Here is a 21,007-nt window from a genome sequence, read left to right as displayed (position 1 = left end):
GGTCCGAAGAGGGTAGAGAAAAAGACGCCACCTAGACTCTTGTCCTGTTGTCTAGTTGACAACTCTATAGAGTTGAAAAATATGGCAGATCAATTGATATTCCTGGACGTTTGTAAATTTAAACATATCTTCTGGGACAGATGAGCAAACTCCCGAAATTTTCCAAGCTAAAAGTCATTTTTCAGTTGAAAAGACAGATTTCCCGCTTCCAATGTGGTGATTAGCTTAATAATAGGAATTAGTCTCCTAATGCTTAAAATAGAAATGGGTCATCGATTTAAAAAAAGATGTTTATCCTCAAATTTGTCTTTTTGTTCTAAAAAGCTGAGAATGACAGAAAATGCCAGAGCCCAGAAAATAATGGCATTACAATTTCTTTTTACTAAACACTTTGATGTTGTCTGAAAGGTCAGCTCCTATGTCTAACAACTGCTGGACATCAGATCAGAATATACTACCTGTCACAGCTATTATAGCTGAGACCCTTTTGGGGTTGCCCAGACTGGGAACTGAACCTTCACTCTACCACTTCATAGATCTGATGTCGGACTAGTTACTTAGTATCTTGCAACCACATTCTTCACCTGGGTTTACTTCAAGGGTCAACTGTGGATTAAATGAGGATGCCTATAAAACATTTTGCACAGCACCTGGCATATAGGCTCAATAAATGGCAAGGTTCTAAGAAAGCAGAAAAGGAACAAGATTTATATGGCTTGCTTGCTAGCCAACTCTGCCTTTAAAAAATCTCATACTTACTGTCAACACAGAAGCAAATATGAAGTAGTCAAATGTTCTAAGTTCTTTCCAGAAGAGATGTGTTAGCACATAGACTGAGACATGTTCACAATCACAGATAGATTTCAAAACTGTGACTTAGCCTTGGTGGGGAGGGAACCCCCATTTTCCTTGTCTCTACCTCTCCGAGCTGGTGGGAGAACCTAAACACCCTACAGTTCCAAAAGGGAGTACTCTCCAATCCTGGGAAGATGCCTGTAGAGCATGTGAGAAATTCTACAAACCAAAAGTGCATAATGCAGCTACTGACCCAGCTCAAACAACAGAGTTCAGAAATGACAACTCTATAATCAAATGATCTGTGCCAACTGCCCTCACCTCTCAGAGGCAGATTACAAACAAGGTTTCCTTGTCACATCTGGAATTTCATTGTTTTCTGAAAACCTGACAGTTGCTATTGTTTGAAATTAGGACCCTCTTGTTAAGAAAATGGGCAGTGAGCTTGTCAATAGAATCTGGAATGAATGCAAGAGAAAATTGTGTGTGTCTGCGTGTGTGTATACACTACTCTTTACACAGTGGGTATGTGTGGACAAAAACCGAGAGTCCTATCTACATATACATTCTTCTCCGGACTCATATTAAAGGCAAAAAAGTACCACAAGGAGTATTAAAAAGTTCAACAAGATGGAATTAGCTAATAAATAATAAAACTACTAGAAACATCAATATGTGCTGATTACAGGGACAAATAATAAGACACATTTTCATTAAGCTTCCTCACAAATACTATGGGAGCTCCTCTTTCAGCCTCTCTTGATAGATAAAGAAAGGGAAGCTAAGAGAAGGTGAATGTCTTGCCCAAGACACAGAGCCAATAAACAGGAAAGCCCAGACAAGAAGCCAGGAAGCCTGATCTGACCCTAGAGACAGTTCCACCATCTCCCAGAATTACCACTATGACCATGAGAAATAATATAAGGAATCAGTAATGCTTACTTTTTTCAATCTTCAACAGCATAGGAAAGTTCCTACAATATTATAGTTATAGGGAGAAAAATATGGAAACTTTTTTTCCTAAAAATGTCAACATTCAAACTTCCATAGAGGCAAATATTTCCCTGTACATGTATATTATCTCTAAGAGCCACCCACAGATAGCAGTGGTCATTCAAACATTTCAATCACCTAGCAAGAGTGATTTAAATTGGTTCAGTAGGGACACCTGGGTGCCTCAGCAGTTTAGCGCCTGCCTTCAGCCCAGGGAGTGGTCCTGGAGTCCTGGTATCGAGTCCCACATCGGGCTCCCTGCATGGAGCCTGCTTCTCTCTGCCTGTGTCTCTGCCTCTCCGTGTGTGTGTGTGTGTGTGTGTGTGTGTGTGTGTGTGTCTCATGAATAAATAAAATCTTTAAAAAAAATAAAAATAAAAAAATAAATTGGTTCAGTAAGTGATTAAGGCACTCATTGTGTGTCTCAAAAACCTAGTTGGATTTTTCAATTACTTTATCAAGTATTACCAATTAATTTTTTTGATAAAAATTACACACAATTTTTTTGTGTGTCTCATGAATAAATAAAATCTTTAAAAAAAATAAAAATAAAAAAATAAATTGGTTCAGTAAGTGATTAAGGCACTCATTGTGTGTCTCAAAAACCTAGTTGGATTTTTCAATTACTTTATCAAGTATTACCAATTAATTTTTTTGATAAAATAAATTTCAAATTGTTCTATGCACAGGATGAATCTCAAGTCCTTCTTACCACAATGACAAGGACAACTTATTAAATACCTTTAAAAAATAAGTGCCATTTAATAGTTATTGACCAATGTTGGCATATCCATCAGTTACAACAGGATACATCCCAAACAGCAAGAACAGAGCTAAATTCCATTACATCATGCTCCAATCAATCATGACTGATTACTAAATAAAACAAAATCAAATGAAAACAATAATCTGTATTATTAAGCATTTATGTTTTTAGTTTTTAAGGCTATCTCAAAGTTAGGTTGATTCAATAATCTCAGGACAGTTCTACTCATATTGATGTTAAACAATCTTCTATCTCAAAAATAAATGATGGTCAATGTTCAATAAGCCAAGACTTTTATATGAAATTTAGCTTGAAAAACTGTGTTTTCCAATCTATCCTTCAGTAAATGCATCAGATGGAATGCAAACTGATTTTAATATTGTTCGAAGCTAAAAGTAAAACTTAGCATAGAACATAATTCAATATATTCCAACAGCAAAGATAAAAGCATTTGGCATTATTTGCAAATATAAATTATTTCTAACTGCAACAATTAGACTTGATTTACATGGATATACACACCCCAAGGAAAATGTTACATATAAGCTCCACATCTGGTTTTCAAGCCATTCACTACATTTACAAAGTCATCGTGTGGCTGGTGACTTAATAACACAAGACTAAGACTTATTAACTATTCAGTTGATCAGGAGAATTACTGTATTGCTATTACTTCTACAAAGATCCTTAAGAGTTTGGAGGGTTTTTATTTTTGTTTTGCTTTGCTTTTCTGTATGACCCCTGTAGATAACCACCTGCACCAAATGAAGAAATGAGGTGGAGGTAGGTTATACGAGAGACAAAGGCACACAGAAAGCATCTATCCTCTCAAGTCTTTTCCTCAATCTTCAATTCACAAGACTACCTAGCACCAATTTGCTAACCCTCATTCTAGTCTCAATTCACTCATTTTCTTTGTAGACACAATTTAGTACAACTCTGCATGGTGGCTGCAAGTCAGACACAAGGGTTATAAGATTGACCTTTCATGGATAAGCCGAAATGAAAATCATCATTGAAGAAGTGCAAACTTAAGAAATTGAAGGAGTAAGCAATTCGATGGAGACAAAAGCATTCAGGGTGAGTCATGCAGAGGCAGCAGGCTGGGAGGGTTTACCTAGTTCACTGTCCAGCTCCTCGGTGTGGACCCCTTCTTCTCCAAAGGAATAGCAGGAATGAGACAGAAAAGAAAGAGAAAAATTCAGACACCAACACCAAGAAAGAAAACTCCCCTCAGAAAAACAGCAGCAAACACATCACTCTGTTTTGTCCTTACCTGCATTGTGGCCTGTCTCACTGGCTTGGCTAGTAAACCAGAGACCTCAGTGTAAATCACAAAACGGTAAGAGCTGATATTGGCAACATAATTATATGGCTCATTTCCTTGCACATCAGAATAGGGTTTGATTGGTTGTAGAAGATGACAAATACCTTTGTGGTTTCAATGTTCTTAAGTGGGAAGTCACTTATTACAGACCTTATTTCGGGCAAACAAAGCTGTTACACCTTTCAATAGGAGACCTTTTAATCCTGCAATAATCCTCTAGTCAGTGAGGCAATTATGCTCACAATTAAAGCATTACTTAACTTATAAGTAATACTGCGGCCTGAAAAATGGAAGGTGAGGTCAAATTGAGAATGCAGATTGTAAAATGTGCTACACTCCAGGGTCTTACAGAGGGAGTTAGAGAGGAATTATGTCAGCACGTTAGGAAAGCAGGCTTGAAGGCTGCCCTGAAATGAGTATGGGGAGCCATCGTTTAGTTTGTATAGGACTTCTAAGTCAAACAGCTCAGAAATATTAGAATGAAAATGCTCTCTGTAAGTCAGAGGGCAAAAACCAATCAAGATACTCTCCATTCTTGACCTCCTCCTGCTGTAAGTAAAACATTGTATTATAACAGAACATGGGACAACACATAACAAATCATTTCATGTGTAAAGTCTCTCCAGCTACAGAGCAAGTGGCTGTTCCCTCTGCTGTATGCTCCACGAACACAGAGAATGAAACTGTTTTCACTACTGTAAAATGCTCAGTGCTGAGGAGTTTTTGGCACGTGGTAAGTTCTAAATATTTCTAAATGGATGGATGGATGTCTTGATTATTGACTTTAGTAATCAACATGTCTTGATTTAAAAACGATTCAACTGCCGACAATAAGTTTTGGTGTTGGCATTCTCTCTTAAAAACGGAATCTTATTTACATAAAATCTTTCAAGAAAATACCCATTTAGATATTATCAAATAATGTTGGGGGGTGCATGTATTCGTTTCTCCAATAAGTATTTAATGAGAGAGACCTACTATGGACCAGTCACTGTGCAAAGTGACAGACCAAGTATCCTTATGGGGGAGGAGACAAATCTCAAACTCCCATAAATAAAACTATAATTTAAACTGTGATTATTTCTCTAAAGTAACACATATCACAGGGTGACCTAATCGTATCTGGGGGCAAGGTCATGGAAAAAGTCCCTGAGCTGTAACCTAAAGGATATGAACAATTTAACAAAGGACTGAAGGTGACAAATAACTGGAATTTAAGCTTTATGACAGCAGGGAATTTTTGACTGCTGTGTTCATTGATACATCTGAAGTTCTTAGGACACACTTGAATATAGAAGGCAATCAATAACTGTTTGTGAAATGTAAGAATATTCTAAGAGAGAACCAGTAGGGCTGAAGGGCCAAGTGGAGAGAAACCAGAGTGAGAAAAGTCAGGGGTCAAACCACTTAGGGCTTGGGGACCAGCTAGGGAGAGGGCTGAGTATTAACGGTGTGGACAGATGACCAGTGAATAGGGCTTGAGGGAGTGGTCAGTGATAACGCAATCACACTGACATTTTAAGACTGCTCTGGGTACACTGTAAAGAGAGTGGGAAAGCGTGTGGGTAAGAGATGAGTGTGAAAAAAAAAAAGAAAACAAAAAGAGATGAGTGTGACCTCAACTATGATGTGACAAGTGGTGAAGAAAATATTGAATGGATTCCAGAGATATCTGGGAGGCAAAACAAATTCAGAGGGTAGATGGGTGGACATGAATGTCTAGGTAAGTAGTAGGTCAAGGGGGACTGAGGTATGCATGGATTTTACCCTGGACCAAGGTAGGGAACACCTACAGAGGACCAGGTTTTGTGGGGAAAGAGATCATTAGTTGGGTTTTAAGTGGACTGAGTTTGAAATCTCTTTCAGACAAAAAGCATTATCAACCAGGCAGATTAAAATAGTGGCCTGGAGCCCAAAGGCAAGGTAAAAGATCAAAATCCCAGTTCATCACTTTTTTTGAGTTAGGGAAACAGAATATATAGAATTTTTACAATAAGAATGATGCTATATTGTTACATTCCATGTGTCTATGACTTGCAGAAAACAGAAAGACAGAAGCAAGACTGTGACCAACAACATTATTCTTCTTCGCATCATGACATAAACACAAGGCAGATTTGTGTTAACGGGCAAAAGAAAATGCAGGTGTGGGGACTGATAAATGACAGAGTGGTAACATCTGGTTATATATTTATACTGTTGGTGTATACAGACACAGACATGCATATAATTTCTAGAAAAAAGGATATGTGAATCCTTTTTTTTTTAAAAGATTTTATTTAGTTATTTGAGAGAAAAAGAGACAGCAATAAAGATAGAGAGCATATAAGCAGGAAGCCTGATGTGGGACTCAATTCCAGGACTCTGGGATTACGACCTGAGGCAATGGCAGATGCTTAACCGACTGAGCCACCCAGGTGCCCCAAGGATATGTGAACCCTAACACTGGAGGTATAATTCATAAACCAGCACTATTTGGTATGAATACATACTTGTTCCAGAGATATTGTCATTAACACCAATGGCAAGAATTCTAAGAATTAAAAATAAGAGTTGACCCTTAAACAATACAAGGGCTAGGTAGTGCTGACTCTCTGCAGTCAAAAATCTGTGTATAACTTAGGACTCCCCCAGAACCTAACTACAAATAGTCTATTGTTGAAGACCTTTGAAATAGCATAGTTGATTAACACATATTTTGTACACTGTAAGTACTATATACTGTATTCTTACAACAATGCTTAATCTTTCTTAATATTTTTGGTTCTTCACAAAGCTATAAGATTCATTTGCAGGCTTCTCAAATAGTCAGAAACCTCCCAAAATTTTTCTAATATATTTATTGAAAAAAAATCCACATGAAAGTGGACCAGTATGGGCAACACCGGTGGCGCAGCAGTTTAGCACCACCTGCAGCCCAGGATGTGATCCTGGAGACCTGAGATTGAGTCCCATGTCGGGCTTCCTGCATGGAGCCTGCTTCTCCCTCTGCCTGTGTCTCTGCCTCTCTCTCTCTCTCTGAATGAATAAATAAATAAATCTTAAAAAAAAAAAAAGTGGGCCAGTACAGTTCAAAGCTCTGTTGTTCAGGGTCAACTTTACTAGATTTGGTAACAAAAGCATTCAGTAACTCTACTCAACATTTACTCAATAAAGTTTCTCTTGGTAAAAGCTACTGGGAGTCTTCTACCATCTATAAAATACATTAATAGGCATTTTCATATGTTCCAGTGTAATTATAATGGAGACCGCCACTGAAGATCCTATGGTAATAAGTCTAAAATGCCTTCACAATCATCAAGCATCAAATAAAGATTAAATTTTGTTCCCTGAAATCTTATGGTTGAATGTTTTTATGTTCTGATCTTTGAAAATTGGTCACTTTTATATTACATATTAAATATAATATTTGAATAGCAGGACAGTTTCTTATCCCTTAAGCATGCAAAATAATGAAGCTGACCACACATTTTCAATTCCTTCTTCAGGAATGAGACTAAGCAACCAAAATAAAATGAGCATTTCAGCCATGCCTCCTTAGTCAGAAGGATTTGTATTTGCATATGGAGTCAGATAAATACGAACACATAATTCTATGCTAATTTCATGGTATCTGCAATCCACGTACAGCAGAAGGATATAGGAGGACAAGGTTTTGGCAGTATTACAGTTTACTGACTGATGTTTTCAGACAAACCTCAAGTTTATATATACAACAATTCTGTCCCATAGGACAAATTAATAAAGTTTCATTATCTTACAGTAAAATGCATATTCCATAATTATACCACTAATTCAAATGCCAGAGATGAATAATGAGTAGCAAAACAAACCATTTCCCTTTTAATTCATCCATGTCAAAAAAGTAATTTTGGTAGAACTTGGGATAGACTTTGGTGTACTGAAAAGAAACATATTTCTTCTAATTTTTTTTTTCATTTTGGAAAAGTAATTAGAAATCCTAAGACCCTGAAATGAAATCTTCAAAATAGTAACTCTTATAGCCAATTGATTCTTTTTTGAGATTAACAGGGAAAGTTGGGCTAAGGGTAACACCTCAGGCTCTTTCTTAGAAAAATGTACTTTTCAGATAATTAGGACATATTCTAAATTACACAGAAATTCCCAAAGAAGTCACAATCTGCTTTCCCTGTGTCAAGTTATGAAACATGTAGAATTCAATAAAAGGTCTTGATTTTTTCCTTTGAGACTTTGTAATATAGGATTAGGATCCAATAGGTAAGTAACCAGAGCATCTTTTTTTCTCTACTCCCAGAGATTTTTCTAGAGTTTTTTTTCCATGGTCCTGAAGGTAGAGGTTACATCTTCAGTGAAACAGTTTGTCTTAGTATTTTTTTTAAAGATTTATTTATTTATGATAGACATATTTATTTATTTTAAAGATTTATTTATGATAGACCTATTTATTTATTTATGATAGACATTTATTTATTATGATAGAGAGAGAGGCAGAGGGAGGGAGAAGCAGGCTCCATGCCAGGAGCCCAACGCGGGACCCGATCCCGGGCTCCAGGATCGCACCCTGGGCCAAAGGCAGGCGCCAAACTGCTGAGCTACCTAGGGATCCCCGAAACAGTTTGTCTTAAAGTGATTTCTAATGGAGATACTAGCATGAATCTGTATTTATGTGTAAACAAATCATTCCTTTAAAAACAATTCTGATTCCCCTGCTGCTTTTGGAAACTACAGTTCATTTACTAGAAATTGGATTACCTTTTAAAAACTCAATTGTTAAAACCTGGTTGCTCTTGCTCTAAAACCTTAAAATTTACACCTGTGAATGAGCCCCCAACTCACTTGAACCAAGACCTCTTCCTAGTCCCTTACCATCATCTTCACACTCTTCCAGAGGCTTCTGCTGCTTGTTCAGGCACCGAGGGTCTAACCAAGATGTTGTTTTTGTATTATGGCTGAAATCGAGAAACAAAAACAAATACATTTGAAAAGGAAAGAAAAAAAAAAAAGCAAAAATCTCAACGGCAAAAGAATTACACATTCTTGAACATTTCCCCTCAACTAGAGCAAAGCTATTTTCCAACATCAAGCCCAACCCAGAAGAGAGCCCAAGTTTAGAGTTAGAAAAGGCTCAGGAAGGGCCTTAGGTAGACTTTTTAACTTATCTAAGGTATAACCATTCCATTACCAAAAGCTTAAAATGTGACACCAGTTTTATTTTTGAAAAATGAGTTTCAAATGATACTCTTTGTCTATACGGTCTCTCCTTGTCTAGACTTATTTTATGTCTTCACCTTTGCAGAAGAGCAAACTCCAATTTGCTTTAAATTTGTCTCTGTCTTAAACCTTGGATGCTGGAATTCACAAGGAAGGCTGCTATTTCACTCATTATATTACATAAGATTTCCCCTGACACTGTGAAACTACCTCAATTCATGCAATTGGCTCACAGCTGCTAATACCTATCATTAATCACAGCATACTGAATTACGTTGCACACAGAGTGAAGGCAACTTGAAATTACCTATCATAAATAGGACTTGGGCCAAAAAACCTCACAAAGCTTGAAGCAGCTGAACTGTCTGCTTTCTGGAGGGCACAGCCCAACTCCAGATGAAGTGTTTCAACAGATGCTGAGCCAGGCCTTGACGGTCTGAAATTGTACAGCAGTATTCCCAAGGTTACTGCCCAGCAACCATGTTAGAAGCATCATGAGAACATCTGGAGGAACTGCCCAGAAAAAGCTCAGTACCCTGGGACAAAGTTCCCCATGACTCCCAGGCCACTCTGCGCAAGTTCAAAGAAGGCCAGTAGTAGTTCAAGTTACAACCAGAAATGAAAATCAGAAATTAAAAAAAAAAATTTTTTTTTTTGAGGTTTAGGTAGTAACCTTAATTGTTTTGGGACATCTGAAGTTTAGGTTGTAAACGCTGAAAAACATTGCGACAATTATTTGAGATTCAAATCTTATTGTCAAAAACACTAATGGTTTCAGTGAAAAACAATATGCAAATGCACATACAAATCACCTCAACTGTATAAAAAGGGGGAAAAAAGCTAATGAAAGGTAAAACAGTAACAACTATCATCACTGATGCTATTTCTTTGTTCACTTACAACTAGCAGAATCTGTTCTTTTACACGTATGTCACAATTTACAAACCATCACAATAACCCTATGAGGGAAGTATTAATATATTCTAAGATGAGAAAAATGAGGACAGAGGTGAGGAAATTTGTACCAGGCTACTTAGTTGGTACCTAGCAACACTGGCAATCAAACCCAGGAGTCCAACACCAAAACCCATGGTCTGCACTATTCCTAAACCAGCAAGATAGTAAAAATAGTCATTGCTGGGAAGATTATTTATGATTTAAAAAAAATACTTTTGATGAGATGAGCACTGGGTGTTACATGTTGGCAAACTGAATTTAAATAGAATATTTTTTATTTTTATTTTATTTTTATTTTTAAAATTTTTTTAAAGATTTTATTTACTTATTCATGAGAGACGAGAGAGAGAGAGAGAGAGAGAGAGAGACAGAGACACAGGCAGAGGGAGAAGCATGCTCCATGCAGGGAGCCCGACCGATGTGGGGTTCGATCCTGGGACTCCAGGATCATGCCCTGGGCCGAAGGCAGGTGCTAAACTGCTGAGCCATCCAGGGATCCCCTAAATAAAATATATTTTAAAAAGAAGAGAATTTTAAAAAATACTTTTGTATTTTGAGATATTGTAGTTGTAAAAAAGAACATAAGAGGGACTCCTGGGTGGCTCAGCGGTTGAATATCTGCCTTAGGCTCAGGGCATGATCCTGGAGTCCCGGGATCGAGTCCCACATCGGGCTCCCTGCATGGAGCCTGCTTCTCCCTCTTCCTGGGTCTGTGCCTCTCTCTGTCTCTCATGAATAAATAAAATCTTTAAAATGAAAAACAACAACAACAAAAGAGTGATCCCACCTGCCCTGTACCCAGATTCCCCCAATGGTAATATCCTACAAAACTAAAGTACAATGTCACTACTGGGATACTGATATGCATATGGCCAAGATACAAAACATTTTCATCATCATAAAGATCCTTCATGTTACCCTTTTATAGCCACACCTGGTTTTCTTCCAATCCCTGCCCCCCAAAACCCTTTTTAAATCCCTAGCAATCACTAACCGATGTTCACTAATTTCTATGGTTTTTTCATTGCAAAAATGTTCTATGGAATCAAACATACATAATCTTTGGGGTCTGCTGCTATCTTTCATTCAGCAGAATTCCCATCAAGGTTGTTGCATATAGTGATAATTAGTTCTTTTTATTGCAAGTAGTATTTCATGGCATGAATGTACCAGAGTTTACCCACTGAAGGATATGTAGGTTGTTTCCAGATTTTGGCTATTTGGAATAAATCTACTATAAACATTCATGTCCAGTTTTTTGTGTGAATGTTAAGTGTTCACTTCTCTGGCCAAATGTGCAATTGGTGGGTCATATGGTAGTTGCATGTTTAGTTTTATAAGAAACTCCCCAACTGTCTTCCAGAATGCCATACAATTTTACATACCCACCAGCAATGATCTAGTTTGCATCTTTGCCATCATTTACTGTTATTACTATTTTTTTTTATTTTAACCATCTTAATAGGCATGTAATGATATCTTTGTAATTTTAATTTGCATTTCCCTAATGGCTAATGATGGTGAACATTTTTTCATGTGCTTATTTGCCATCTGTATATCGGCTTCAGTGAAATGTCTGTGGTTCACTTTCTAATTGAATTTTTTTAATGTTACTGTTGAGTTTTGAGAGCTCTTTATATACTCTAGATAACAATCCATTTTCAGATATGGGATTTGCAAATATTTTCTCCCAGTCTGTAGTTTGCATTTCATCCTCTTTTTGGGGTCTTTCCTGAAGCAAATGTTTTTCATTTTGATGACATCGTATTTATCAATGATTACTTTTAGGGTTTATGTTTTTGATATCAAGTCTAAAAAGCAAAAGTCCTTGAGCACCCCATTTATTCCCAAAAAGTATAACTGCATTATGCTTTACATTTAACTCTGTGATGATCTATTGTGAGTTAACTTTTTGTATAAAGGTGTGACGTTGAGGTTGAGGTTAATTTATTTACTTCTGGCTAAATGCTTAATCTGGTACCACTTCCTTGAAACGGCTATCTTCCCTGCATTAAATTGTTTTGGCATCTTTGTTGAAAATCACTTGCATATATTTGTAGATCTGTTTCTGGGTTTCGTTGACCTACGTGCCCATTTCTTCACCAATACCACACAGCCTTTGTTACTAAGGTTCTAGAAGTCTTGATATCCAGTATACTGATTTTACTCTAACTTTATTCTTTCCTTTCAAAACTGTTCTAGGAACACCTGCGTGGCTCAGTTGGTTAAGTGTCTGACTCTTGATCTTAGGTCAGGTTCTCATCTCAGGGTTGTGGGCTAAAACAAAACAAAACCAAACCACAAAGTTTTCTAGCTATCCTAGTTCCTTTGCATTTCTACATAAATTTTAAAATGAACTTATCTATGTTAACAACCTCACTGAGATTTTGACAGGATTTGCATTAAACCTGTATATTCATTTTGGGAGAGGTGACATCTTTACTATACAATTGAGTCTTTCAATCCATGAATAGGGGACACTTTTCCATTTGTTTAGATTTTCTTGGATTTCTTTCACCAATATTTTGTAGTTTGTAGCATACAACATCCTGTCCATGTTTTGTTAGATTTACATACAAATGGTGTTTTTCTGCAAGTAAATGTGAATTTTATTTTGAATTTTGTTGTCCACATGTTCATATAGATATACATGTGTGCTTATCTTTTGTCTTGTGATCTTGCTGAACTCACTTATTCTAAAACTTTTTTGAAAATTTTTTGTGATTTTGTACATTTCTTATGTACACTCATGTAATCTGCATACAGGGATAGTTTTATTCCTTCTTTTTCAATATGTAGGTCTTTTATTACCTTTTCGTGATTTATTATCCTGGCTAGAACTTCCAAGACCATGTTGATTAAGAGTGGTGGGAGGCGGGATGCCCAGGTAGCTTAGTTGGTTAAGCGACTGACTCTTGGTTTCAGCTCAGGTTATGATCTCAGGGTTGTAAGATCAAGTCCTAAGTGGGGCTCCAATCTCAGTGTGGAGTCTGCTTGTCCCTCTCCCTCTGGCTTCTCCCCACCTCTAATAAATAAATAAAACCTTAAAAAAAAAAAGAGTGGTGAGAGCTAATATCCTTGGCTAGACCCCAATCTTGCAGGGGAAGTTTCTTTTTTTATCATCATTAATGTTTTGTTTTGTTTTGTTTTGTTTTGTTTTTTGTATTTTACCACTAAGTATAATGTTATTTTTGGTAGATATTATAAAGTCAAGAAAATTCCCCTCTGTTATTTTTATCATGAATGAGTGCTGAATTTTGTCAAGCACTTTTACTGTATTGATGAATGATCATGTGATTTTTTTCTTTACTATCTTAATATGGTACTTTATATTTATGAATGTTTCACATAGTGAACCAATTTTGTATCCCCAGGATAATTCCGATGTGGTCATAGTGTAGAATTCTTTTTCTTTTCTTTTCTTCTTAAAATTGTATGTATTTATTTATTGTGAGAAGATGCCAGTGGGGCAAGGCAAAAGTAAAGAATTTCAAGCAGACTCTGAGATGAGCATGGAGTCCAATGCAGGGCTTGATCCTAGGACCCTGAGATCATGACCTGAGCCGAAACGGAGTCAGATGCTCACCCACTCAGCCACCCCTGTGCTACAACTCTGTAGTTTCCTTTTTTCTTAGAGCATCTTCGTTTTTGGTAACAAGGTAACAATAGCTTCCTACACATATTTGCTAAGTGTTCCTTCCTCCACTTCTATTTTCAGAAGAAGACTGTAGAAATTTTATTCTTTGAGCCCTTCTCCAGTGAAACCATCTGGGCCTGGAGATTTCTTTTTCACGAGTTTTTAAATGACAAATTCATTTTCCTTAATAGTTATAGAGCTAGTTAAATTATCTATTCCATATTGGATGGGTTGTGGTAGTTCATGCTTCTCACAAAATTGGGCCATTTTATCTAAGTTGTCAAATTTATGTGTGTAGATTTGCTGGCAGCACTTTCTGATTACCTTTTAATGTCTTCAGGGTCTGCAGTGTTCCCTGTTTAAGTCCTAATGCTAGTAATTTGTGTCTTTTTAATTTTTTTTTCTTTGTCAGTTTTGTCTTGTTATTGTTCACTGAAGAACAGACCTTCAATCTATTTGAGTATAACAGATTTACGTATATTTTAATTTATTTTATAGTTTAATTGGCCATTCTGTTTTCCTTTTTTAGTGGTACATTAAAAAACCATGGTAAATCTTAACAGAGAATTTTGATAATAAAGCCAAAGAGCAGCATTTTAAAAATTGACTATTACTCGTTAAAATGTTATATTATCTTAGATTTTTTAGAATGGTTACAACTGTGTATTTTTCAATTTTTAGTAAAGGTTATTTACTAAATGTCTACCTTTAACAATGTGCATTATATATGTAAATATACACACACAAATAAGATACATATATAGGGTTTTTAATTTTGAAAGACTTTCCATATCTATATACCGTAGCCTCCCTTTATCCATAGGAGCTTAGTTCTAAGACCTCTAGTAGATGCCTGAAACTATAGACAGTACTGAATCCTAAGTATACTATGTCTTCCTCTATATATGCATACCTATGATGACGTTTAATTTATAAATCAGGCACAGAGATTAACAACAATAACTAATAGTAAAATAAAACAATTATAATAATATAGTATAAAATAAGGTTATATGAATGTAGTCTCTCTCTCTCTCTCAAAATAACTTAGTGCACTCTATTCACCCTTCTTCTTATAATGATGTGAATGATAAAATGTCTATGTGGTGAGATGAAGTGAGGTGAATGATACAAAGATTGTAATGCAGCATTAGGCTAGTACTGATCTTTTGACAATATGTCAGGAAGATCCCCTGTTTCCAGAACACAGCTGACCACGAGTAACTAAAACCATGGAAAGTGAGATTGCAGATAAGGGTGGGTGTGGGGGGTGGTCCTGTATTCTCAAATTTTAATCTATGTACTTGCACCATGGAGAGAAAGAAAAAAAACTCAAAATGGATCAGAGACCTAAATGTAAAATGTAAACCATAAAACTTCTACAACAAAGATAGCAGAAAACGACAGCTTTATAACTTTGATTTAAGCAAAAATTTCTCAGCCAGCACATTAAAAGCACAGACCCCAAAAGAAAAACACTGATAAATCAGACTTCCTCAGAATTAAGAACTTCAGGCTTTTCAAAAGACATAGTCAAGACAATGATAAGAAAACTCAGGCTTGGGGAGAATGTTGACAAACCACAGAGGATAAAGGAATTATATCCAGAATGTAAGAAGAATTCTTAAAACACAACCAAACAATAAAAAACAAAAATAAAAAACAAAAATTTCTTCATCCAATTAAGAAAGAATAAGCAGAGGATTTACCTCTTCCTAATGGCTCCATATATTTTATATACTATGCCATTATAGGGATAATGGGATATTTAGGGGAATTATTAACCTTATGCTTCTTCAAGCTCCTCAGATCCAATGATTAAGATGCTATGCTAATTGCTTTTTTGGACAAAGCTGGTTAAATTGCCTAAAAGAATACCATCAAGCAGGTAGTGGGTCCTTTTAGATGTAATTTACCAGTGTGGCCACTAGGGAGCAGGAAGGAAGGGGAGATGACAGAAAAGAAGTACTTCAGGGAGGAGGAATGGTATACTTTACTCTATAAAATAGACTTCTCCATTTTCGGTGTAGGCCATCTCCCAGTTCTCAGGTAGAGGACCTAAATTATCCTCTGCACAAAGAGGTAGGTATTGAGGGAACTTCTGAGAAGCGTCCGTGATGGGAGCAGCGACGATGCTACTATTCACAGGCGGTAGTGCTGCTTCTTGGAGAGTGTGTTCTTCTTGGTCACCAGAATCGGCTGTTAAATTGAAGGGAGATAGAGAAAATAAATTCATCAATCATATCCCAAGCCAAGGAGTTCACTACCGTTTGTGTCTATATTCTTAAAAGCCCTCACTCTTTCTTAATTGCTCACCATCAATTCTATTCTGTTTTATTTATATGGAAATTCTTTCAATAGAAAACATCAAAATGACATACCACATTTATTAGACCTAAAAAGAAAGAAGAGATAGACATGCTCAAATAATGCATTGCTCAAAATCTTGGAAAAGCCAAAGAAGAAACAAATTCATGACTCAAAACCTCAAGTCTCTTGTATTAATAAGGCCATCAAAACACAGAATGAGCCATACTCTTGCTCTTAGGTATCATTTGGCTTCATGATTCAGACGTCCCTGGAGAGCAAGAAGAAAGTCCATGCTGCAAACACAGGTACAGTGGCATCATTATCCATTTTTGTATCAATTATTTAAAACATTTTTGGTAGACAATGGCAAAGATCAAAGACTGGCATATCAAACTGGAAAGTATACAGAACTTTAGAATATAGACACAGCTATACCAATGAGTCAGAGTCGAGCCTCTTTTGGAAAAGTGAGGGGAATGTTCCTGTGAAAACCAAGACAGTTACCCCCAGAACAGGATCATGTGGGTGGACTAATTTGACTTGGGCCTTAAAAGAAGACTCTAAGTACATGAATCTCCTTGCCTCCTTATTAACTAGAAACATCAAGAGCTGATGTCATCAAAGTATCCACAAATGGCACTGTTGACATTCTGGCTGAATTTTTATAGAGGCCAAGAATATTAAACATCAGTCTCCATGAGGCTTTAAAACATAATAACCAAGGGTTGTAGTTATTTTCTATCTCCCACAGTAATTCTCCTGTAGACATTTCTGATTTCTGAAAGCAGACTGAGGAATAATAAAAGGCTGTTTTCAAATCTTTCTTCAATGAGTAGCGCTCAATGACACACATAAGAATGAGCGTAATTCAAAGTTTGGATGGAGGACATGTTAAGCCTAGTAAGCACCTCCACCAAAAATCCATCACCATTGCAGGCTGCCATGCATCTCTCTCATCTTTTCCTAGAATCACTCTCAGACCTCCCTTTAGAAATACATCCATTCAAAGTCCTCGTGGTCTAGGTGGGGGCTCACTTAAACCCATTCCTAGCCCATGTGGTGGGCCTAAGTCGCACTATCACTTTTGTCTGTGATCAGATAAGGAACATAATCCAAAGCAAACCAGGCATTGAAATTGCCTGCAATTACCCTCCTGATGCTGAAATTATGAAGCTGACAGACTCTCATGCCATAGGTGCTGGTGGCCATCTTGACAAGCTTGGCAAGACCTGCCTTAGAATTGAGCCTCCACAGAGGAAAGTAGAAATGAGAGGTAAAGTCACCTCATACCTTTGATTGGGCCATTGATTCTATGTGCTCCCAGCCTCTTCAATTGCTTGATCCCCTAAATTCTTGCTTAAGCCAGTTTGAGTTGGTTTTACAATATGTATCCATGACTGGAGATTAAGAAAGCAACTGGAGGGACACCTGGGTGGCTCAGTGGCTGAGCCTCTACCTTTGGCTCAGGCCGTGATCCTGGAGTTCCAGGATCAAGTCCCACACCGGGCTCCCTGCATGGAGCCTGCTTCTTCCTCTGCATATGTCTCTGCCTCTCTCTCTCTCTCTCTCTCTCTTTCTCTCTCTCTGTCTCTCATGAATAAAAAAAAAATCTTAAAAAAAAAAAAGCAACTGGGATTTTGAAGTTTGAAAAAAGGAAATGAGGCCAACGTGGAAGAAATATTTCAAAATTACTATCAATAAAAAATAAATTCAAAACTTGGCAAGATTTAAGAGAGTCACCCTTAGTCTCTAGGAGCCAACATTTAATCATTTCTGATATTTTTAGAATGTACACATCTCACATGGAAGGATACATAACAATCACCTGGAAAGACTGCTAAAATGCAGATTCTGACTCCTTACTACAGAGAAAAGATTTGGGAGAAGATTCCAAAAAGTGCATTTTTAAAGCACCTAGTGATGAAGATTCAAGTACCAGAATCATACTTTCAGGAAAGAGATAAAGAATTTTCTAGTGACTCCGTCAGCTTCTAGGAAGGGTTTTGTCCTACTGCCAAGGGGCCAGAGTATGAGACAAACTCCTCGATCTGCCAGAGGCACAAATGATACATTTAGAAGGGGTACTAGAGAGAGAGTGCAGCCTGTCTGAAGGGAGCAAGGAACTCAGTGCCAGGTAATTAGCATCCTGAGGAAAAGTGGACTCAGTATCTCTAGATCTCTGGCTTTTTAAGAGAAGGTGGGAATCTGTATATTTAGGTAAACACTCCAAATATTTCAATCACAATTCCTTAAAAAAAAAAATAAAGCAATATCGCACAACCAAAAAAGAAAAAAAGAGAGAGCGAGAAAAAAAAAAGAGATATTACTGATTATAGGCACTGACTCAGGATCCAGACTGCTTGACTTTGAAGCCTGGCCTCACCCCTTATTAATGTGGGCAACACAATTAACTTCTATATGCTTTGGTTTCCTCATCTATAAAATGGAGATCATCATATCAAGTCCACAGGATTATGGGGAGGACTGCATGAGTAAAGAAGCCAGGACAGTGTCTAGCATATGGTTAACAACATTTGTCAGCTGCCATCATCATCGGTTTCTTCTTCATCAAAGTTATTATGACTAACCTTTGTCTCCATGTCACATCTGGCCTTTAGGAAACTGGCAGAAAAACGATGAATGTGATATCAGACTACAATCATAGGTTTGCCTATTTCTAGCTGTGTGACTTTGGAACCTTTCTAAGCATCTGTTTCCTCATCTGTAAAGTGGGGAAACAGATGCACATGCCATGAGAACTGAAGGACTAAGGACAAGTAAAATGCTTACCAAAGTGCCTGGCCTTCAGGGTGGGCATCATGGGTACTCAGGACTGGAACCTACTACTGGAAATGCCAATGTACTAGAGCCAGTGATCATCTCTTAACACGACATTTAAGAGCTAGAGAAGTACCAGGACAATGGATGACATTCGATAATTTTACTAAAGAATTTTAATTAACCCATTTTAATAGAAACTGGGTGTAACAGGAAAAAGGCATGGCAATTGGTGGGACATAAATGTGAAATGATGTGGCTTCACACTGAGGATGTACAGTTAAAAAAAAAAAAAAAAAGAGGCCTGCCAGGGTTCCAAAGCTTAACTATGGGGAGGGAATATTAGCTCACTGGCAAGATAGCTTAGTAACTGTAATTTCCTAAAGACAAATGAAAATCTTTCTAGCAACTAGATCTTATTTTGTATTATCCAAATATTTTGTATGTTATATATTTTGTCTTCTTTAAAAAATGCTTTATTGAGCTATGATTGACATACTAAAAGCTATAGATATTTTTTATCAAAAGAATTTTTTTAGCTTCACTGACGTAAACTGACAAAATGGTAAGATATTTAAAGTATACATCATGATGATGATTTGATATGGGTATACATTGTCAAAGGATTCCTCCCATCTAATTGATTAACCAAAAAAACAAAAACAAAAACAAAAAAAGCCATAGACATTTAAAGTAAACAATTTGAATGTTTGGCTTTCTGTGTCTTCTTTCCAGTTCAACAGAACCTTAAACCAACTTTCTCTCAAAGAAAATAGGAATTCCAACAATGAGATGCTGGGACAAAATACGGACTTAAAAATTCATAGCCCTACTCATGGCTTTGACTTTGACATATACTCTGATTTCAGAAAATTTTTCATTTGATTTCATAAAATTTTTCATGTGATTTACCAAACATTTAAGAGTACTGCCATAACTTTCTTAGAACGGTTGCTAATGGATCCAAACAGGATAGGAGAATGGATTACTAGAATACAGAATAGATGGGGGAACAAGGAAGCCTGGTTCTCCCACTGTCTAGTAGGGGAGTACACACCATTCCTCGGTGTTCTCAACAGCAAAATGGAAAAGTTAATGCCTAGGTTGCTTAGCTCTCAACATTTCCAGGTGGTTTCTAGGATCTGTGTGAAATTGACTTGTAAACCATAAATGAACATAAACTACTTTTTCACTTAAAGGAAATAAGAAGCTCCCAAGCATTTACATATACATACACATACTTGGGGGGCTTCCAAAGGAGACTTTGAGAATATAAGGTCATGTCAAAAATACATTTCTAGAGCCTATATTATAGGATATCTACTTTTAGATTTAGGTGCATTTCTGACTGCATACAGAGCTAATAAACTCTGTATTTAAAACACAAAGAGCACTGGATAAGCATGCAGGCTCTGAAGTTAGCTTTTGGGGTTTGACACTCACTGGCTTTGTGATCTTGGGCAAGCTATTAGACCTCTCTAGTATATGTGTAAAAAGCTTTACAAAGTGCCGGAGAAACATTAGCTCTTATAGTAATATCATCTCTTCACATTCCAAAGCAATGCTTTATCATTGCCTGCTAATGGAAAAGAAACATCAGCAACCTCATGTTCAAAAATAGGGGAGGCTGCTGAGAGAAAAAAAAGAAAAGCCTCAAAATACAATTAAATAACATTTGGTGTCTCTTAGAGGGAGTTAAAGAATGGTGGTTTGTTACGGATTTTCCAAGCTGTCTAAAACAAGGTACTTATACCAATGCTTTTATTTGGTATAAATAACTGTGTGCTTTGGTCAGTGGTATAACTCTACCTTCATGAAGCATGCATGAAGAGTGTTCATTCTCAAAGGCTCGTTTAGGCCAATAATTTGGGCACAGTTTATAAAAGACTGGCCTATTGCTTTGTGCTCAACAGTCAGTACCACAGGGAGTATCTGGGATGACTCTTCATTGCTCAGCTCTTGCCTCAGTCACTGATGACAGAAAAGAATTGAGGCTGTCCCCTGGATGCTTCTTGCCACAGTCTCTTGCTCTTTTGCCTATAAACATTCCCAATATTATTCACACACTTTGTACCTCCTTCAAAAGACTAAAGCAGAAGTCACCTAAGATAGTAGCAACAGCATGTTAATTAAAATATCTCAGTAAATATTTTTATTTTTAGGGATCCCTGGGTGGCGCAGCAGTTTAGCGCTTGCTTTTGGCCCAGGGCGCGATCCTGGAGACCCGGGATCGAATCCCACGTCGGGCTCC

The 21,007-nt window shown here is 37.0% G+C and overlaps 1 protein-coding gene across 24 annotated transcripts in view; it reads right to left on the bottom strand.

The window, feature by feature from the left end:
* MAGI1 (membrane associated guanylate kinase, WW and PDZ domain containing 1) overlaps positions 1–21,007 on the bottom strand; it is a 636,912-nt gene that overhangs the window by 88,349 nt on the left and 527,556 nt on the right. For 11 of the 24 annotated variants that reach the window (XM_025985052.2, XM_025985080.2, XM_072720505.1 and 8 more), the window contains 3 exons: positions 15,666–15,867; positions 8,730–8,812; positions 3,672–3,707 (listed from right to left, as the gene is read on the bottom strand). In XM_025985052.2, coding sequence (XP_025840837.2) covers positions 3,672–3,707; positions 8,730–8,812; positions 15,666–15,867 — 321 coding nt within the window. Of the gene's footprint in view, positions 1–3,671; positions 3,711–8,729; positions 8,813–15,665; positions 15,868–21,007 lie in introns of all 24 variants that reach the window. The other 13 variants (XM_025985045.2, XM_025985062.2, XM_025985069.2 and 10 more) reach the window with 2 other exon arrangements.

The sequence above is a fragment of the Vulpes vulpes genome, chromosome 9 (genome assembly GCF_048418805.1).
Source record: "Vulpes vulpes isolate BD-2025 chromosome 9, VulVul3, whole genome shotgun sequence".
Taxonomy (NCBI): domain Eukaryota; kingdom Metazoa; phylum Chordata; class Mammalia; order Carnivora; family Canidae; genus Vulpes; species Vulpes vulpes.
The sequence above is the reverse complement of the archived record's forward strand: the minus strand, read 5'-3'. Positions and strand labels throughout refer to the sequence as shown.